At 45.2% G+C, this 20,301-nt stretch overlaps 1 protein-coding gene across 2 annotated transcripts in view; it reads right to left on the bottom strand.

The window, feature by feature from the left end:
- Positions 1-9,283: 9,283 nt before the first annotated feature.
- LOC142055412 (protein ELYS-like) overlaps positions 9,284-20,301 on the bottom strand; it is a 45,715-nt gene continuing 34,697 nt past the window's right edge. For both annotated transcript variants that reach the window (XM_075089347.1, XM_075089348.1), the window contains 8 exons: positions 19,231-19,666; positions 17,584-17,686; positions 16,575-16,681; positions 15,770-15,954; positions 12,816-14,655; positions 11,905-12,038; positions 11,333-11,439; positions 9,284-10,685 (listed from right to left, as the gene is read on the bottom strand). In XM_075089347.1, the coding sequence (XP_074945448.1) occupies positions 10,493-10,685; positions 11,333-11,439; positions 11,905-12,038; positions 12,816-14,655; positions 15,770-15,954; positions 16,575-16,681; positions 17,584-17,686; positions 19,231-19,666 (3,105 nt within the window). In that variant the 3' untranslated portion in view covers positions 9,284-10,492. The remainder of the gene's footprint in view (positions 10,686-11,332; positions 11,440-11,904; positions 12,039-12,815; positions 14,656-15,769; positions 15,955-16,574; positions 16,682-17,583; positions 17,687-19,230; positions 19,667-20,301) is intronic.

The following is a 20,301-nucleotide window of genomic DNA, read 5'->3' as shown; positions in this document are numbered from 1 at the left end:
CTCCTTCAAAACAGTGACTGCAACCACATTCATATTTCTCTCTGTTAGAAACCAGATGAGTGTAAAACACCACAGGCTTATTCCATGTTCAGGAGTAAACCAGAATCCAACCTCCCAGCTGTAGCCTATACCAAAGTGGTCTGGGAACAAGTTGCCAAAATTACCATTCTTCTTCACCCTAGCTACTCAGGACTTCCAAACATCTTGAACTATTTCCAAAGAAAGGAACATGCCACGAGTCAGAGACTGATGAGAGATTTTGAAAATTTTCTGGAGCTTTTTAATCCCAAAAATGAGAAATTACATGTCCAACCAGACTCACATACGGCCAAGTCCACATCCTGGGATGTCACTTTTGACTGACATGGAAGTACATGAAAGTCAGTTTCTAAGGCCATCAATGTTACGGCCTCACTGAAGAAGCAGCTAAAATTACGGTCAGTCGCAGCTGACGATATCATGTCACAAAACATGTTGACTTCACGGCCACCAAAAGAGAGGCCTTGCTGCCCACTCCCGTCTCTCCATCTGCTCCTTCGTTCTACCCCTGTATTCCTGCGGCTTCCCTTGCACTCACCTGAACACGGTTTGGAGCGCTTTACGAGCCACCTTCACTCCCCAAGCAGGCACAAAACTAACCCAGAAAAGCAGATACTTTCCCACCAGGTCAGAGAGCTAAACTGGCTTGCAGAGAGAAGTAGCAAGCGTAAAAGTTGGCACAAGGAAGGAGGCTGGACGATGCACTGGGGAGAAGGAGAGGCAGTTTGTCCGTCTCCCTTCTGTGGCAGCAGGCTGTTATGCTAGCTCGTACGCGTGTGAAACTACACGCTCAGTTTGCAAGGAGAGCTAAAACCCCTTTACTTTTAGCAAGGGCAGCACCCAAGACACACTCAGTCAACTTTCAACTCTCTCTCGCACGTAGAGACTCACTACCTCACTGAGAAAGCCGGCGTCATTCTTTCAGCCAGCCAGGTGGGGAAGCTAAAGAGATTTCAGGGGGTGGTTACTACTACATGTTTACACGCAAGAATGATGGCTCAAAGTGCACGCACACACGCACACACTCTCACAGAAGGAGCTCTCTGCCTCTCCCGGGTACCCAGAACGTACAATCACTTGCCTGGAGGGCAGATGGGTGCCGAGGGCTCACTCAGGATATATCCAGAAGGAATCACTCACCCAAAACCAGGCAAGGGCACTCAGTCCCAGGACGTTTCCTCAGGCGCGTCCCAACCCCAGGGGAGATGCTTCGAACACAGCAGCCACAACCAGCATGATCCAGAAGCTTCTCTGAGCCCTGGTGCCTCACTGGCTGTGCCCGAGAGGTCCTGCCTCTGGCCCCCCCATGCCCCCCACGCCCCCGGGGGTGCAGGTGCCCGTGCCTGGGGCAGGCAGAGCACAAACGGTGCCAACATGAGGCGCCAAAAGCCAGCGATCACCGGACCATAGCCCCCGTCTCCAAAGGGGGCAGGGGGGAGCAGAGTGTACCTGCCACACTTGCACTTTGCCATATTTCACTCCTGCAGAAAGAGGATTTAGTGAGCGAGTCAGCAGGTGAGGTAGGGAGTCCCTCTCGGCCATTTCTTTCCCACTTCAGCAGAAAACCTCCCCACAATGGTTTAGGCAAAGACCCTACATCCAGTCCAAAACCTACGCTTTTGTCTAAAAAGCCACTAGCATACCGGAGACCATCTGTATCAGAATTCTACAGTCATTCAGGCTTATTGCACTCAAGTGCAGCCTCCAGATTGTCCTGCAGCGTTCGTGCGGATGCTCCGCAAGCCCTCCGAGAAGCACGAATTGACAGCAGAAGGTGAGAAGAGGAAAGAATTTCAGCTCTCTATCTCAACAGCCCCAATCCATATCTGATGCAGTCCATAGGTTTGATTTCCCTTGAAATGGAAAACAAACAAAGCCAACACACATCAGAATTTGACACTGGAGCCAGTTTACCCGGCTACCTCCTGTGGTTATTCTCGAACACGACTACTCTTGCATGCAAGAGTTGCAGTCCCTGTCCAACGTGGCTAAGCTAGCAAAAGTTCCTAACATCGTTTCTGAAGTTATGCCCTTTTTTACATTGCTTGGCATACCTGGGCAGGCAGGCAGAGGCGCTGAGTGTCGCAGTACAGAACGCACGCGCAGCCTTCCTAATAGAGGGAGACAGTAGTTAAGACAGCATTCCCAGCACACCCCAACACCGCTCGCCCCTCCCCGCACAAATTCCAGAATCACAGAATCACAAAGGAGAGAAAGGCCTTCCAGAATCCCTGGAGGTCCTCTGCTCCAACCCCCCTGCTCAGGCAGGGCCACCTAGAGCGGGCTGCCCAGGGCCATATCCAGACGGCTTCCGAACAGCTAATTCTGACTCACGCCGCACTTCTTTCTATTGGCAGAAGCTCCAGGGATCATCTGTACGTTCTACGTTTCAACCCTGTTTGGTCTGTGGGACCCCAACGTACATCTTCAGCTTAGAGGTGCTGCATTACCAGGGGAGAAAGGGAAGGAAAGCAGCTGAATTAAATCACCCATATGAGAGAGACTCAGAATTCTCAGGAAAAATAGTTACCTCTGCCGTACACCTTAGCTGGAGAAATATATGCCGCTTCTTAATACGAATACAGAATAAGCTCTTAATATGCTGCCCTTGCTGATTGACAGAGTCACACTTTCTGCGTGCTGAGCTGTCACTCGCTTTGAACTGGTATCTTTTGTCATTTTGCCCAGCACCTGACTGCAATTTGCACCAAGACCGGAGAGGGAAAAATTATGACGCTGCACCTTTCTTTCAGCATGTCGTAAGGTTGACCAAGTTTCTTCAAGACAGATGTCTGCTGGGCTCACGGAGGCAATCTGTAAGCATAGGAAAAGTATCGACTGACATTAGGTTTTGCAGGAGATTTTCTAAAATGGTTTTAAACACTGTCAAAAATCAGATAAGGTTTAACACGGGGCATTACATTAAGTCCTTAAACATAAAAGGAGAATGCTAGTGTCTTAGCAATCTGGCTATAAATGAATTCTTTTTAACAGGGAGGAAGGGAGGGAGGGAGGGAGGGAGGGAGGGAGGGAGGAAGACACAGGTAGTTTTTGCAAAAATTAATACTGAAGGCACTTGGCTCCTAGTAACTCCGGCTTACGCTAACATCAATACAAAAAAACCCTTGTAAAAACCCTTTGATGATGTTTGTACAAGTAACAATTGAAGAATCTGTCCTTAAATTTGTTCAAAATGTCTTTAAGGAATCAAGACAGTTAGTATTTGAAGAAACCCAGGTAAGCTGTTTTAAGACTGTCAGCATTTACAGCCAACGTTTTCACATATGCACATTGTCTGCTTGTATTCTACCACCTTTCATTCAGTTGCACTTGCTTTAAAATTGCACCTCTTCAAAGGTGCTGGAGTATGCAGTTAACTCACCTGAGACAAAGAAGAACCTATGGGAGTTTCATCTTAGGTAGGAATGCAACAACTGGTCCATTTTTACTTCAAATGAAGAGATTTAAAAAAAAAAAACAAAAAACCCAACAAAAAAAGAAACATGATGGATGTGGTTAGACTTAGATTTACCTGTATTCCTTCATTCAGTCTGTCTCTACTAGCCAATGCCCAGCACAGTTGCGTGCGATAAGTTGTGCCTCTTTGGAATAACCACGGCATTTTTTCTCCAAGCATTCCAGCACTTCCTGCGGACCCTGTAGTCGTCGGGGAGTGAAGTTCCAGACCACTGGAGGTGAGAGGTTCTCTAAGTCCCTGCCCGCGTTCTGCCACACGCGGTGCCGCCCACGACCACCCAGCCTCGGGACGGATCTCTGGTTTAACCCTGAACAAGACCTGAAGCACATTCAGGAGACACAGCAACGGGAGCATGCTGGCTTGAACTTCCCAAAGATAGTCACAATTCTCGAGAGCTGGTGTAACTAGCCTGAAGGAGAAAGGGCAGGTGAAAGAGCAGGGAAAGCACCCGCCCCACGCCTCTTGCCCAGGGATCGGGTCTCCGAGGAGAAAAGGTGGAGAGGGTCATTATTAATCATTTTGAGAGACGGCGCCCGAGGTACGGCGATGACAGCACTACTGATCTCAAATACCAAATTAGTTTTGGACCAGGAATAGTATTGCATCATAAGCCAATGTTACACAGTACAGCAAAATGATAATCCCGACCCACCTCCCAGAAGGGATAAACAGCACCACAGGGAATGCGTGCTGCAAGTGAGGATTTCTGTACTACAGCCGCGCACGAGATCAAATAAAAAACCATTGTGACCAGCAACGATTAATCTAATAAAATGAATTCTTACAACTAACTCATTTTAACAGACTCTGGTCAGGTCTGCTGTTATCTCAACCCTTTGTGCCTCACGCCGGGCACCAGAAAGGACTGTTGTGGTTTAACGCCAGATGGCAACGAAGCACCACGGAGCCGCTCGCTCACTCCCCCGCAGTGGGAGGGGGAGACAATCGGGAAGGTGAAACCGAGAAAACTTGTGGGGTGAGATAAGAACAGTTTAATAATTGAAATAAACTTGAAGTAATAACAATAACAGTAACGACGATGATGAAAAGGAAAACAACAGAAGAGAGAGCGAGAGGAACAAAACGCAGGAGAAACAAGTGATGCAACTGCCCACCACCTGTCGACAGATGCCCAGCCAGTCCCTGAGCGGCGACCGCTGCCCCTGGCCCCCTCCCCCAGCTTGTATAGATACTGAGCATGACGTCATATGGTATGGAATATCCTTTGGCCGGTTGGGGTCAGCTGTCCTGGCTGTGCCCCCTCCCAGCTTCTTGTGCAGCTCCTGGCTGGCAGAGTACGGGAAGCTGAAAAGTCCATGACACAGTGTAAACACTGCTTAGCAACAACTAAACCATCAGCGTGTTATCGCATTATTCCCATGCCAGAACTAGAACACAGCACTATACCAGCTACTAGGAAGGAAATCTACTTTATCCCAGCTGAAACCAGGCCACAAGCAGAGGGGCGTAAGGGAAAATAAAGTAATAAAAAAGATGCTTTCTTCTTAACCCGTTTTCTTGAAAAAGGAGCAAAATACAGAAAGGAGGAGGAGGAAAAGTACTATGGGATGAAACAGCTTGGCCAGTGCTATGGCAGAGCAGCTGGGGAGCTGAAGCAGCAAGAAGTTGCCATCATGGCCAGACAGCAGCCACACACTCCAGCCAGCGTGCCCAGAAGGGTCATGTTCAGAGAGCACAAAGGGTGATTTTCATATTTAAATAAGCAAAAAAAGGAATAAACTTACATAGAAGAAACTAAGAGTTGTTAATACTGAAACAAAGCGAGCTCATTACCTGTTTGGTAGAAATTTCCAGTATACTGAATATCATCTGTGACGACAAGAAGTAAGCGGGAGGTAAAAAGCATTTGAAGACACCTCACACACATAACGGAGTGTCATCGCCTTGTAAAAACAAGGCAGGTTGCATGGATCGAACTTCCCTTCATCCCAAACTATTACATAAGCTTCATTCACGCAGTTATTCATCAGAGCTGTACTGTTTCGTCACAACTCTAAGCATCAGCAACCGAAGTCAGGTCACACATGACAGGGGCCCGCGTGTCTGCGGTGTCAGCGAGCGGGGCGGCGAGGGTCTCAGTGCCGGCAGCTGGACTGGGGACCACAGTCATAGGCTCCAGGTGTCCAGGGTGCCACCAAGGGGAGGGAGCAGGGTGGCTGTATTTTCCCCTAGCCATCTATGTGCGCGTGTCAATTGCTAGCACGCCTCAGGGAGGGCCAGCCAGCGAGTAGGAGGAAAGCCCCTCTCTGGAAAGACTTGCTGTGTCAGCCGGAGGTGAGGCGGGGGGCCCAGGGTCCGGGCGCAGGCGATAGCTGAGCTTGAGGCTGTGCTGACCTTCTGGGGCTCTGCAACGTGGGTGCGCGTGGGAACCTCCAGAGTGACAGCGCACCTCTGGTGTCACTCTTCAGCTTAAACCGCAACAAGCGCGAGAGGAGGCTTTCGGAGAGTTGCACTAGCGCTCGATGCGGGGTGTTGGAGGCACGGCCCCGTCTCCCGCAGCCTGTGCAGCCAGCCACGCTGCTCTCCTGCACGCGCGTGGTGCACGCTCAGCCTCGCTCCTGGCCAGACCTGCACAGGGGAAAGCGGCAGGCACAGCTGCCGTTCTGGGTCGCAGACACCCCCAGGGCTGGGGTGCGCCGGGCCGGGCTCTGCGGCCAGGAAGGAGGAAGCTCTGCGTTAGCAGCGTTCCAACACCCCTTCACGACTCGGCAGGCGCTGGCATCAAACGCCGAGCTTCGCAATAATAAAGCCACTAACTTCAAAAAGAAATCTCTTCCGTAACAGTACGGCTATGGTTACGAAGGAAAAGTAAAACTAGAGAGCCACGACATGACTTTCGCCTCTGGACAAGCAACAGGAACTGTCCACAATAGGAGTAACTCGGCTTCAGACAGGGTTTTTGCATTCCCACCTTGCTATTGCAGGCAGGATGGGAAGGAAGGAGTTTCCACCGCTGTGATTATCACAGGGGCGCACAGCGGCTGACCTCAAAGGCAAACAGAACCTGGTCACAAATGGCGCCCCTGCGTCAGCCGCGGAGTAAGCGACCTGAACCAACGGACACATCGGCAACCGTCCCTTGCCTTTTTCCCTCTACCTCCCGTATCGGCCATCCACAGAGCACAGTGCTTTGGAAAATGCTTTTTATTTTAGGAACGGCTCTAATTCAAGAGGAACCACAGTGCATGTATCTCCAAGCATATCAAAGAGACTCATCATCTTGGCAACCTTGGTGAAAAAAGCATTCCTGGGATCGAAACCTGGGAGCTTTGCACAGAAGACAAAAGTACCGACAAGTAAGGAACAAACGCTATCCTATTACTTGAAATTCTGTCCTTTCCCAGTATTTTCAGACTGGCTTAGACCAAGAGGTTACAAGCATTGCCTAACAACTCACGAGAAACTATGGATTGCCTTCAGCCTATAGCTTGCTTCTACCCACCAGAAATCAACAACTAGGCTATTTATGGCTGGTTACATGGGAAGTGATGAAATTGCAGCAAATAAATTTATTGCGCTGACAACCCTGAGCATAATCTTCCATGAGAGGAAGCGCTGATGGAGGGTGCAACCGCTTTGTTATCTGCGGCCTTATTTGCGCACTGGGCACGTACACATATTAAGGCAAATAAACGAAGTCAATGTGAATTATTTAACGCCTGAAGCATCAAGTGGCTATCAAAAGTAAAATGGATTTGCTTTAATTCTCCTTCATGTTATAACCTGGAATGAATACTTTCATCAACCATAGCTTCTAAACATCTGAAGAAAGAGAGCCTTACAAATATTTTTAACTCTCTGACTCAGGGAGCCACTTCTACTGAAACACTGCCTTTCTTGACAAATTCCCTCCTAACAACAGCCCTTAATCTTATTGATATTCATTCTTCCTTCATCAGTATCTCCTACGAGGGGTTTCCTGGAAATAAAATCTGCCATGACACCTATTTTTATTCTTTCTGAAAGGGGAGAGTCTACTACCCCAAGAGAGTCAGCCTTCCAATGGGATTTTCTCAGGGGTTACAGCCCCAAAGGTGTACCTTTGCACAATTTAGCTCCCGCTTTTAGCCATCTGCCATTAGGTCAAAGCAAATGCATCAAAACACTCTTGAGAAACCCCAGCTCTTCTTTAAGGGGAGAAAAACAACGAACCAACCCTCCAACGATTCAATGTCCTATAGAAAAGCTTCAGAATTGCTGTGCTTGGTGATGAACGGGACTGAGTAGCTCCTGGGAAGTTCTCACGTTGCTCGCAAGAGCATTTCTGCTCTACGCCCCTAGAGCTTTCTGCATGCAGCCACGACCATGATGCATCACCCCTTTTCCTTACACAGGCCCCTCACGCCCTCCTTTGGCACCAGGAATATTATCTTCCCCTCAGATGCAGGTGCAAACACCTGCAGGTCTCTGTTAAGACTCCTAGCCTGCTCAGCCACTCGCCCCCAAGCCATTGTAATCTTCTAAAAGGCCGTCGTCTCCTTCCCAATTCATCCTCACCGTTAAGAAGCGCTGCTCATGCGCTGGATCTCTCTTACCCTTGATGACATGATCTTGTCCACTCTATCCTTTACATACTTGCAGCAAGCCTACACAGAAACCTCAAGTGAAACCTCTTTTCTCCACTTCATCATAAACCCACCTTTGAGCTGCCATCGTGACGCAGTTCGCTAGCTTCTTTTCCTTTTCTCAGGCTCTAAATAAATATTCCCGGTGCCTCTTTTGGCTTCTCTCTCCTTCTCTGTCCCTTAACTTTCTGAAATCCCATTCCTTGTTATGCATTATGCTTACACTCCTCTATTCTTTTTAAACTGCTCCTTGGGGAAACTGGTCAGCACCCGAGAAACACGCACTGAATCTAAGTAGCTGAAGAAAAAAATGGAGGAAAACATTTTAACCTATAACTGGATTAAAATGCATTTAGTGTAAAAAATTGCTAGACTATCACAAACCTTTAAGTTATTAAATCTCAAGCCAATTTTCGTGTAATTACTATTGCTTCCTTTTTTTCCTCCAAAGCACTGCCCAATGAGGATACTTCAGCTAAGCTGGTTATAAAATAAAGGGGCTAAAAATTACTACGGATTATCAGTAAGGTTAGCTAGTATCATGTTTTCATCTCTTCTAATTTATTTTAATACAAAAAATATACTGTCAGTATAAATGACAGAAACATGTTAAAATCCTATTAAGCAATCTTCACTGGCATTTCACAGGTCAATTCTACTTGATCAGGAATTGGAGCATTTCGTAAATACTCTTGTGCACTACACAACACCTCTATTCAGATTTGACATCCATTTTCTTTTCCGGTTTTGAAACTTTGATCTTTTGCCCCATTTTCTAAGCTCTTCACTGCATTTTTTTGTTCAATGCCAATTAAGAAAACCAATATTGCTAGAACTCCCCCCCCCCGCCCCTTTCCTCTTTGACCCAATTTGTATTGTAGTTCAAGTGCAAAATATTGAGAGTAATAATTCCTAACCTGACTGAAAGGTCTCACTCAAAGGGCCACTTTGACACTGTCAACATTTGGCGCTTTTTAAGCTTTCATTCAGCCATCAGCACTCCCAAGGAGAAAACTATCCAAGTGCATGCAACTGCTTCTCTAGAATGACCTGTTCTGAGACAGAAAAACCATGGCCCCAGAAGAAACTTCTTCTACAAGCTTAATCCGTAGTTTATACATTCATCCATTAAGTACAGGATATTAGTTAAGCAATAAATTATTTCTTAGAGTAACTCTAGTAGTTTTTACTAATTGAAAAGTTTAATGTCAGGTTCCACCATTCTGTAGTCTGCAAAGTTGCATCCATATATAAATTAACATACATAAAAATAATCCATTGTCTAAAAGACTGCACATCAAAATAGTACTTCCGTGTCTGCTTTTAAAAGAATAGGGTTTTTAAAATTTATTTTTACAAATGGAAGCTTTATAGGGACATTTACTCCAGAATCCAAGATTATTCATGAAACAATTATCCAAAAATATGGTTTGTGACTAAGAATTCTGTACATTTTGTACCTTTTCCAGACTGTTGTGTTAGCTTTACCTCAGGTTTTCAGCGCTGTGACATGCAGCCTTCAAATATTGCAAGATACGTTGACAGAAAATAACTATTTCCATTACAGTAGCATTCCTATTAACCTTATGAAAATAATTGTGGCTCAAATGTCAAAGCATGTGGGCAGTATCCCTTTAAATTTGATATGCTATTGTAACCATCACGCCCTCTGCCCAGTTAATTTTTTGCTGACAACAAATGGTAAAAAGCAGTGAAACATCTGAGGTGTGACGTAGTTTTACGAACTAAAGAGCAGCTTTGCCAAAGTTTAAGACAAACAGATACAAAAAAAATATTGCACAACTTAAAATACAACTGTTTACATTCTGACTTCGATACAGTACAACGTAACCGTGAATGGAAGGAGTTACCAGTTTGTAGTGTGAGGCCGATTATTTGAGCCAGACGGTCAAACACCATTTATAGAATTCCAACTAGTATGTTTCAAGTGTTTACTTGTTACAGGAGTTCTAAGCAAACTTTTAAAAAGCTTGAGAAGCTTTTGGCCTCACTTTTCAGGGTCAGCAACTCTTGCAAACCAACAGTAACATTTCTGAGCGATACAGGCCATTCAAGCCACTATTCCCTCAAAAAGCTATCAGACAGTGAGCGTATTGTGAAGTATACATTTTTATTCAACATTCCTAAAATAAGCTGTATTTACAGATCATATAAATGTATGAAGTCTTAATATAAAATAGAAAACTGCATTTGGCTGAAGGAATTCCACTCCGTATGGAGTTACCTATTGAAGACCATTTGTTTATGAAATTTTACAATAATTTATATAAATTATCTCTTCCAAATTAGATGAGTTTTTCTTTTTACTAATGGACACAATTCTGATGACTTTACAAAGAGTGGTGTACGTTAGAAACCTAAAAAACTGTTACAGCATCTTCCGGCGCACAACTGGCTTTGGGAAATTTGACAGTCTTTTTTTGGTCTTTCGTACAGTCCTCTCCGCCGCCTCTGTGGTTTCTTTCTGTTTGCTTTTTGTTCCATCCACTGGACTTCCTAAAGGAGAGATGACTTTTATTTCCACTGGTGGAGGTGACCAAGAACCTTCCAGTCGTGGGGTTCTGAAAAGAAACAGAAGTATCAAATTCATTTTTTTATGACTGGCGGTATTTAGTAGAGGGGGGAATAAACCCGTGGAACTACAAAGTCAACGCCAAAGAATCATCTGTCGGTTTCTTTGCAAACAGGACCAAGGCAGAAAAGGTACCTAAGTAAGCTTCCTTTCGCATTCATTCCTCACCAGACCTTCCCAAGCATTCTCAGTCACATTCATATGAGCTTTTAGAGCCCTGCCACCTCAGCTTTTGAGAGGCAAATGCCTCAAAGAGTTTCCCAGAAGGAACCAGAAAACATGTCCGGAAACAAAAGGTTCTCTTTACTCATTTTCTGACCCCCTCCTACCTTGTATGGGGAACTAAAGACCACAAGAGCGCGGTTTCACGTGACAGAATAAGACAATATAAGAGCACGCCGTCGTTGCAAAAAGTAGTATCCACTTGCCCTTTTCCACCCCCTCCCTCTTCTGCTTCCGTTAGAAAACTAAACCATTAAGCGGGGGAAAAGGTGCCTTAGGCCAGCGAGCTGGAAAGGCTTGTAAAGTCAGAGCGGAATTGCACAGCCGAGTGAGGAAGAGGAAGTCAGGTGGCTAACAGCTGAATCAGCACCGCAATAAAGGAACGCGAGGAAGCGGTCAAATAGAATTTCATACTTGCTGGCTTTCTTCATTTTTGATTTTGCAGTTCTACCTCTCTTCAGTTTTTGCTTTCCCACAGGCTCTATGGATTTGGTATCCTCTTCCTCTTTAGTTGGAAGCTCCTGGGTTAAGGAAACAAAAACGTTGCTCATGCACAAGTTCTTACACTTCTACAGAATACAAATGAACGTTTCTTTTAGGAAGTCCTGACAAAGTTACTTCCAAAAGCATTACAAGTTCTCTCCGCAAAAACAAACCTTCCGTCTCAAATTATTGCACCATCCTAAAAGTTCAGATTCGGAAATTAGCAGATAACACACCAAGTAAGTTTAAAGCAAGCCACTGTGCCTTCTGTAAAAGGCAAAGCAATGCTTAGTCATTCTTGACTTAGATTCAGAACTGATTTTTGCAGCTAGTTTTCAGGAAGGAAAGAACAAATTGTTGACTTGATGAATTTAAAGCTCTTAAGATCTAAAGCTTTTTAGATACGCTTTCAAAGAAAACGGCAAGGCATTGCAAAGTATGACTTGAAGAAGCAGCACAGAGCAAAAAATCAAGGACATGAGACAACTAGAGCTTTTACTTACAGCTTCTTTCACACTTTGGGAAGTGGCAGACACATTTTTTCTCCTTGACCTCAAAAGAGGGGGTGAAAAGACAAATTCAGAAGACAAGTCCGGGTCTAAATCCTTCAACTGCACAGGATGGTCTGCTTTTCCAGCTAAAATGACAATGTATCGTTAACATGCACATACGTTACACAGAAAGGACAGTGACATTAAATTATAGCTGATAATCAAGAGCACAATATCTTCCTGAAAGAAAAGGTCCAGTCAGGTTTATAAAAACACTCCATGTGGAGATACTTTTCCCCTAATAACTGCCTCTTGGAATCCCTTCTTCTACAGGAGGTTGTGCAAGAAAAATGAGCCAGTGCAGTGATTTCACCTGCACTTACATAATCAAAGATATTATGCTCAAGAGGCATCAACTGTCCTTACACAACTCAAAAACAATCACAGTCTAATAAAAGTAAAGCTATGTGCAGAAACTTCACTAAGTATATGCTCACAAAAGAACAATCACATAATTAAAGAGCTGTAGCGTTTGTTGTGCGATGCAGCTCCTTTTAAGTTAAAAACTGAACAGAATTTGGAAGCAGGTCTCCTTTACTTCTCCTGTAGTGGGGGAAAGGGATGGCTATCAGGTATTAACAGATACCCTCCAGTTTTTGAAACTGACAGAAATTAATCTCATGCAAAGAATTCAGATTAAATTTCATTTCACTCTACTTAGACCAGCCTCCTCCTCTGTTTCCACCACAACTAGTCAGCCAGTCACGTAGAGTTCAGAGAAAAGATGAATTTCCTCTTTCCACATTTTTAAATTTTGCATGCTTACATTCTTCACAATACTTAAAGCCATCCTTGCAGTCTGTTTTGTGTAGTTTACAAGAAAGCCATATGCCCTATTTTGTGCACGCCCACAAGGCACCTACCTTTAAATTTCTGCGTCAGCTTTGTCAGAGGAGGAGAGAAAACGAAGGACTCCTGTTCCTCAAGAGAGGGCTTCTGGTGCGTGGCAGTTTTGCGGGATGTGGTTCTTGTAACACGGTCTGTCCAAGTTCTTGATCTTTCATCGTGTCCTGATGGGTTTATGTCTTCAAGCAGCAGAGGCGTGCCATCAGGTCCTGGGCGAAAGGCCTCCTCCCCTGTGCTCTGCTCCAGTATCAATTGTCTCTTCCTGCCCCGACGCCCCGTCCTCGCTGTACTCCTGGGTGTGGCCGATCCCTCGTTGGGCTGTGCAGGCGTTTGCTCATGAGTATCCATTTTTCCTGGTTTAGCCTGTGGAACTCTTCTTGTTCTTCTCTTAGGAGTATCAAGGACTTCCCCTTTCCCACCCGCGTGTACGTCTTCCTGAGCAGAGGTAGATTCTGTGTTTGCCAAGAGACTTTGTGTCCCCCTCCTAGCACTTCTTCTAGGAGTGAGAGCAAGTTTGAATTCTGTTTGAGGAAGCAATGATTTAGACAGATCAAGGTCAGAAGTTTCAGAAACTTCTGACAAACTTATCTTTCTTCTTCTGCCTCTTGTAGTTGGCACGGGTAAAAGGAGTTGGTCATGAGGCTGCACCTCCTGATCCTTGACAGTATTCTCAGTAAGCTGTAAATTAACGCTTTTCAGTTTTCTTGCACTTCTGCTGGGGCTGACTGCTGTTTTTATCCTATGATGAGTGTCAGCCTGGCCAGTTTCTTCATCTCCTGCTGAGCTTTTTCCTCCTCTAGTCCTTCTGGAAGTAGCAGAACCAGTAACGCTACCTTCAGCAGGAGAAGTTCCCTCAGTAGCCTCTTCCAAGAGTTCAGATGCAGCTTCCTTTGCTCTCCTTAATCCTCTTCTTGGAGGAACGGCTACGGACTGCGCGCTGACGGACAATCTTTGCCCATCGGATTGGCTACTTTCTACTTTTACTAAATTAGCCACTTTAGGCTTCCTCCCTCTCCTGGGAGTAGCAGGGGTCACAGGCAGTTGCCCCTCTTGAGCATTTCCTTCTCTCTGAAGACTAGAAGTCTCAGGTGCTTCCTTTGTTCGCCTGGTACTTCTCCGAGGAGACAGTCCAAACAAAACTGGTTTGTCTGTCTTCCGTAGCTGCTGATCGCCCGCCAATGGAATACTTAGACTTCTACTCAGTTGACCCCTTGCGCGCGTTCGAGGAGTGGTGACATACTCTGCTTGATGTATGCCGGGTTCCTCTTCCACTCCTTCTGGCACAGTTGTTAAGGGGGCTTTTGCCTTCTGGAATCGAGTTACCTTTTTACCTATGGTTTCATGAATTGATTGTTCTACAACCTCAGATGTAAACTCTTTACTTCTTGTGTCTTTGATTACATCCAGTAAGTTCTCAGCAATAGCTACCTTAATGGGTTCAGGCACATACGGGAGTGACTCGGCAATGTTTTGAGACTCCTGGTCACTAGTTACAGTGGACACTGAGTTTGTAGCGTGTTCTTCCTTTTCAGTATTTCCTAAATCGTCCACAGGTTTTTCCTCTGCTGTCGTGCCAGCCGGTTTAGAGGCATCTACTAAGGAAGGGTCTCCTATCTCCGCTTCACCTTCTTCTCCTTCCAAGACTAAAGTAAAGTTACTCTGAGATATGAAAAGCTCTCCATCTCCCTCAGCTGCATCACATTCGCTCTCTCTACTGTCAGGCAAATCACACGCAAAACGTCGCTCTATAGTATCGTAGCTGTATCGAAGATTGCCTGACGGATGTAGTTCACTAAAGGGTGACGTTTCAGGTGCTTCCTCGGAGCTTTGTGCCTTAACCGCACCATCTTCAATAACCTAAAGTTAAAAAATGTCTGTTAATGCACTATTAATTACCAAACAGACTAACCTGAAACTGAGCTCCATGGTGAAATGTTGCTCCTCCTTTCAGATCACCGCTGAATGTAAACTTAGAAACATACAGCATACTCCCTTCTACAGATAAAAGCTTATGCGCGTAAGGGACAGAGAACAGAGCATTCCGTGTATGCAATCACATGCTCCGTCTGTGAGGTTTCTGGTCATGGCTAACGACTGGCCACCACCCGCGAACACACTGAGCATTTCACAATGCAAGCTGTATACACACCTGGCTGTAATCGTCTCACTGCAGTGCTGACTACAAACCCACACAGGGTGCCTGACTCGGCATCTAAGAGCATCTAACAGGGCAAAACACAGTTATGCCCCCAAAGCTTAAAGTTTCAGCCATGACAGTTGTGACCGCAACACTTGGTCGCACTGGCCAGGCGTCACATCCGACAACTCAACGCTGCGCCTTAAGCAATCGCTTGGATTGCAGGAGACAACACGTGCATTCTAAATACCTCCATCCCAGGTTTTGTAGTTCCCTGTACTGAGCAATTCTTCTTCCCTGCTGGATCCACGTGACAGTCTCAGGCTTTTTTGTTGAGAACAAAAGTAGTATCTGTTACTTATTTCAAGTGACCCGGGTGGCCAAGACAATTTATTCCCTGTGTAAAGACCTTTGCCCAACCCTCTAAGTTGTAGCGCTAGCCAACGACGGCAGAAGGAAGAAGCCACTCAACAGGAGCCTCCATGCAATCTGCTTATTTGCTTGCCTCCTGCCTTGCCAGAAGTCGCTAACGCATCCCATCGTAGCAACGGGCCGTGCTTCAAAACTAAATTCAAGAGATACTAGTCTGCATAAACTCTCCTTTTGTGCTTACAAATCTGCAAACAAGAAAGCAGTGGTACTTTGTCCTAAACTCAGTGAAGGCAGGCGAGCCAAAAACACATGTTCACATGTAAATCAGTAAGGACCAGGTGTATCAGAAGCAGAAACACTTGAGACATTTCTGTGTGCCTTCTGACTGTCGGTACGGCAGGACCGTCCTCAATCTGCAACGTGTCTCCTATTTTGTAGAAAATGGGAAAATAGTTTACTTACATTAAAGTCGTCAGTTTTAGGAAGATTGTTGGAAACAGTTCTTTCTTCCTGTGGAAAAGCAACATTTTCTTCAGCTTCAGCTGCTTCTAGGTTATGTTCTTTAGGTAAATCCACACACTTCCCCTCCAGGTGATTTCCTGAAGGAGTACTGACCACATCCTCACTCTCAAGGATGCTTATCACACCTGGAAGAGATTTATATCGTTTTAACCTAACTGCTATAAAGAGGACACAGGTAGTAAGAGAGGGAGCAGGGGCCAACAATACAGCTCTCCATCCTGCCATGCCTATTGGGCTTTCTCCAAAACTAGAAGCCAGAACTACCTATCTGGTAGTGGAGGCAGCCCCACAATAAATTTACAACAGGAAGGGGAAAATCAGCTGGCAAGTCCATGGAGAGAAACAACAGCAGAGCAAAGGGCGGCTGGAAGGGCACACTGATAGCTAGTTATTCTTCACAGCCTGAACACCAAGCATGCATCCTCTTTTAAGGTAGTAACTCAAGCAGCAGATCCCATAGCTCACAAATTACTAGTGGTGCACAACATTAAAACAAACACTGATGTCTCCTTCTAATATTGGAAAATCTACCAGTTTTCTCAATAGCTTTATCAAGAGGAGGAACATTCACTATGCATTGCTCTACAGGGACTTTCTTTGAGTTTAATTACAGTTAGCAGAAACACGCTAGTACTACTTCCATCTGAGAGACCTGTAGCGGTACGGCAAACTACACATTGTACTTCAGGACTTTAATTACTCGGCTGCCTCAGCTCACGTAACATCTCCAACATACTGTACATACGTTGGCTGTCTGCCTCCGGGGACTCAGAATGCTGCGGATTTGTTACAGCTGGTGTGGCTGCTTCTTCTGGTGCAGAGGACATTTTCCACTCCTGGCCGTTTGTTTCACTTCATGGATAGAAAGAGAGAAATTCGTCATCATTGAAGAGCTTCACAGATCACTTTCTCACTGTAAAGTCTTCAAGTTCCAAAACAGAAACAATGAAGAAAAGTCAGGAATTCCTTTACCAACCTAGCTACAGTCATTTTTATGCAATGAATTCAGTACTTGCCATTCTTCCCAGCTGTCTAACGCTAGATAATAACCTAACAACAGAGTCGTATTAAAGAATGATGTGTCATTTGGCTTCTGTAGGAAGAGTGCAACTGCTATATTGGAGGTTTAGGACAAACCAAACAGAAGTTTGTACCAGTTTGTATCAGCTGCCCCTGGAAATTAAGGGTTATGTTCTCTCTTTAGCACTCAGCATTTGCAGCTTCTAAAGTATCTGGTGAGAAAACTGCTTCCCTTCCCAGAAACAAATAGATGCTAGTCGAGCACACACAGCACATATAGAAAGTAAGTGGACAAAATGCTGCCAGGAAGTATCCAAACCCCCAGATGAACCCGCTAACGTTAGGGGAATCTCAGGTGTGATGTTTAGCTACACCATTTTCAGGCAAAAGCAGGGCCTATGTTCACAGTATCTGTCCTGAGGAATAACCCTCAAACTGTAAAAAGGTTTATATAGCCTGTTCAATGAAGAAATCTTTATCACCATGCTTTATCACCATGCTCTGGGGTCTGCAATGATTTGAGGAAAAAACAGGCTCAAACTGGCAGCGGGTCCATCCGACTTATAGTCAAGCCAAATTAGTTCTGTTCGCAGACAGAAATGAACAGAAAAGCTGTTCTATGGAAGAACACAGGAAAGAACCAAGACCAGGTCAAAATCAGGGTTTTCAAACACAGGAAAGCCAGCACTTGCATGTCGTGTGAGCCCAGAGATGTACCTGTGCTATAAGCTTACCTTTCACTTGCAGTCCCAAAAGTAGCAGCCTCAGCAGCTTCGAATGCCGAGTGACCATCCTCAGGAAGGGGAAGGCAGTCAGCATTTGAGTCTTCCACAAAGCCTACAAAAACAGACAGAGGGAACACTTCCCTGTTGCACTCGGCTTCATTTCTTTTAAAATGCTCACATGACTTTGAAGCGAGCCTTTACGCATTTCATCTAGGACAGTCACCTAACTAAAGAACGCTACCAAGGCTTCAAACGCACAGGAGGTCTGAAGTCTTCTTCCCAACAAAACAAGAAGTGTGATGTGTCATTTCAGTCAAGAAGACAGTGACCACTGATACTCCGTCCACAAACTAAACTTGATATGTTACTCTCCCAATACTTCAGAAAACACCCCTCCTTCCTACAACTGGGAAGTAGGTTTTCTTATTTCTCTTTGGACATTCATCTCATTCCAGCAACACTTCCTTCCTTTCTTGACTCCATTTCCCCTTTTGTACAAGAATGCATCTAAGGTCTTGTCTTGTTCTTTTCTCTAGTGACTGACCGGTGCTGTTGAAACCCAACTACTTGCTAACCTGTTTTTATCTCAACAGGTTCGAGTTTAGAAACATCCTCCTTTTCTTCTTTGTTTCTAGTGCCTACCTTCCTCCAGAGCCAGCGACTACCTTTGCACACAGTGTGCGGGGCTGGGATAATACTGCGAGCTGAGGCCAAACAAGAGCTATACAGACGGCCCTCTAATCCTTCCAGAGTACTGAAATTGTACACAGCTCTCTGTGCCACCAATGACAAAGTTTCTTCAAAAAGTTATTCTTTAATGATTAGTCCCTTATGATTATTTTTCACGAAAAGCACCTTTGATTTCTTGTCCAAATACTGGACGTCTGAAATAGGGCAGGCAGATGTTCTGGCCCGTCTTACTGGAAACGCTCAGAACTGGAGAATCCCTTTACCATTGTACATGGAGTCTGTATCTGGGCACTTCTGTTACTTAAAAAGAAAAGGAGCTGCGGAACTCCAGCAGCCACAATCATTCTCTCCAGGATCCTCCAGAATCACCTCAGACTTAGGCCTAAATCAGGCTGCATATGATGCACTCATACTGCAGTTTACACTCAATGCTACAAACTGCCTCTTCTAATCTGCCAGTAGACCTGCTCATATGAGCACACCCTCAGCAGCCGGACTGGCTTGAGTGAGCTGAATTGAGCTGAATTCCCAAAGACCAACTGAAATGGGTTTGCAAAAGGCTGCATTTGAGGTAGGAGATGAGCAAGCATAGGTGTCATGAGAAGCAGATACACAAGCAGACCCACTTCCAGAAGAGAACATGCGGCCTACAGCAGTACGCCTAAAACATAACCAGAAGCCTAAGGTTTCAGCTCGTCTCCCTCCCAAAAATTCCCACTAATCACTGCTGCCTCTCAGCTGCAGTTACACACCAGAAACGCCGGCCAAAAGCAGGATATGTTCATAATGTCCATGATACCTAAAAAAGGACTCAAACACACCGTGGCAATTTTAAAAGCCTAGGACAAGGACATGCCCGGGACACTTGTGAACGCTCATCATTAACTGTTGCCCTCATCAGTAATTTAAGCTTTTGACGACACTTGAAAAATTCAGAAACTCAGGGTATCATAGGACGAAACACACCAGCTTCTTCTCTCAGGTCTGGTGAATCTGGTTGCTCCATCTGGAAAGGTTTCTCTTCAACCATTTCACTGTCTTCTTCCTTCCCCAGCTCTTGAAAATCGGCAGTTTCTTCAGTGGAAGAGTTAGCTGGTTTAGCAGCTATGAAGATGACATCGTCTTCAAAATCGCCAGGTGACTTTGCATCGTGATACTCCAAGGTTGTTTGGTCTGACCTGGCAGAGACGTTACTATTTTCTTTGCTGGCGTCCATCATCTCCAAACCATCTCCAGGTATGCTTTCTGAAGACTCTTCCATTTCAGCACCATCATCCTCAGGATTGCTCAGAGTAAACAGAGTTGCTTGAGCTCTACTTTCAGACCAAGCATCCTCCGTCACTCCATGATGATGCTCGCATGAAGCTCCAGATAGTGCTTTGTCATCTTCTGTTGCCTTTTCCTTTTTAAGAAGAAAAAATATCATGATCAGTAACATGCATTTGCTTTCTGTGGAAGCAAGGAAAAAAGAAAAAGCAAACATATACCGATGTCTGTCAATGTTACAAGTATCAGCTCAAGCAAGGCGCTACAGAATTAATTCTCATTCTAGCACCCTCTTCGCTTTTAAAGACAAGTGCAAAAATTAATCACGCTTTTGACCGCTTGTTGAGGTTCCACGACCTTGGAGAATTAAGATGAAGTGGGTCTTGTAAGGGCTTGCTTATCCTGTCACCTCAAGGCTGTTCACTTACAGGGTTCACTACTGTGTTTTCAACAAGAGGGAGCTTTGCATACCTAAAACGATAACTCAAGGCTTCTCTTCTTTTATGCTTGCCTCTTCAACTTGTGTGCACTACACTACCAAAACACTGTAGTGTTCACTATGCCTGTAGCACGGAACAAGTACATTACTCCGGCCACACCGCGCGATTCGTAACACCTTCAAAGAGGAGAGAGCGCCGCTTGTTACGGTTGAGTCGCTCTTTGTAACAGGCAATAAATGTGTAATAAAAACAGAGTCTGAGAATTTGCTAGAACGTGTACGGCAAGCTCATACACGTAGAGAGTAGCACGTGCCCCTGTTCTGCCCCTGAT

Source organism: Phalacrocorax aristotelis, chromosome 3 (assembly GCF_949628215.1).
Source record: "Phalacrocorax aristotelis chromosome 3, bGulAri2.1, whole genome shotgun sequence".
NCBI lineage: Eukaryota > Metazoa > Chordata > Aves > Suliformes > Phalacrocoracidae > Phalacrocorax > Phalacrocorax aristotelis.
Note: the sequence above shows the minus strand (reverse complement) of the source record. Positions and strands in the feature narration are given on the sequence as shown.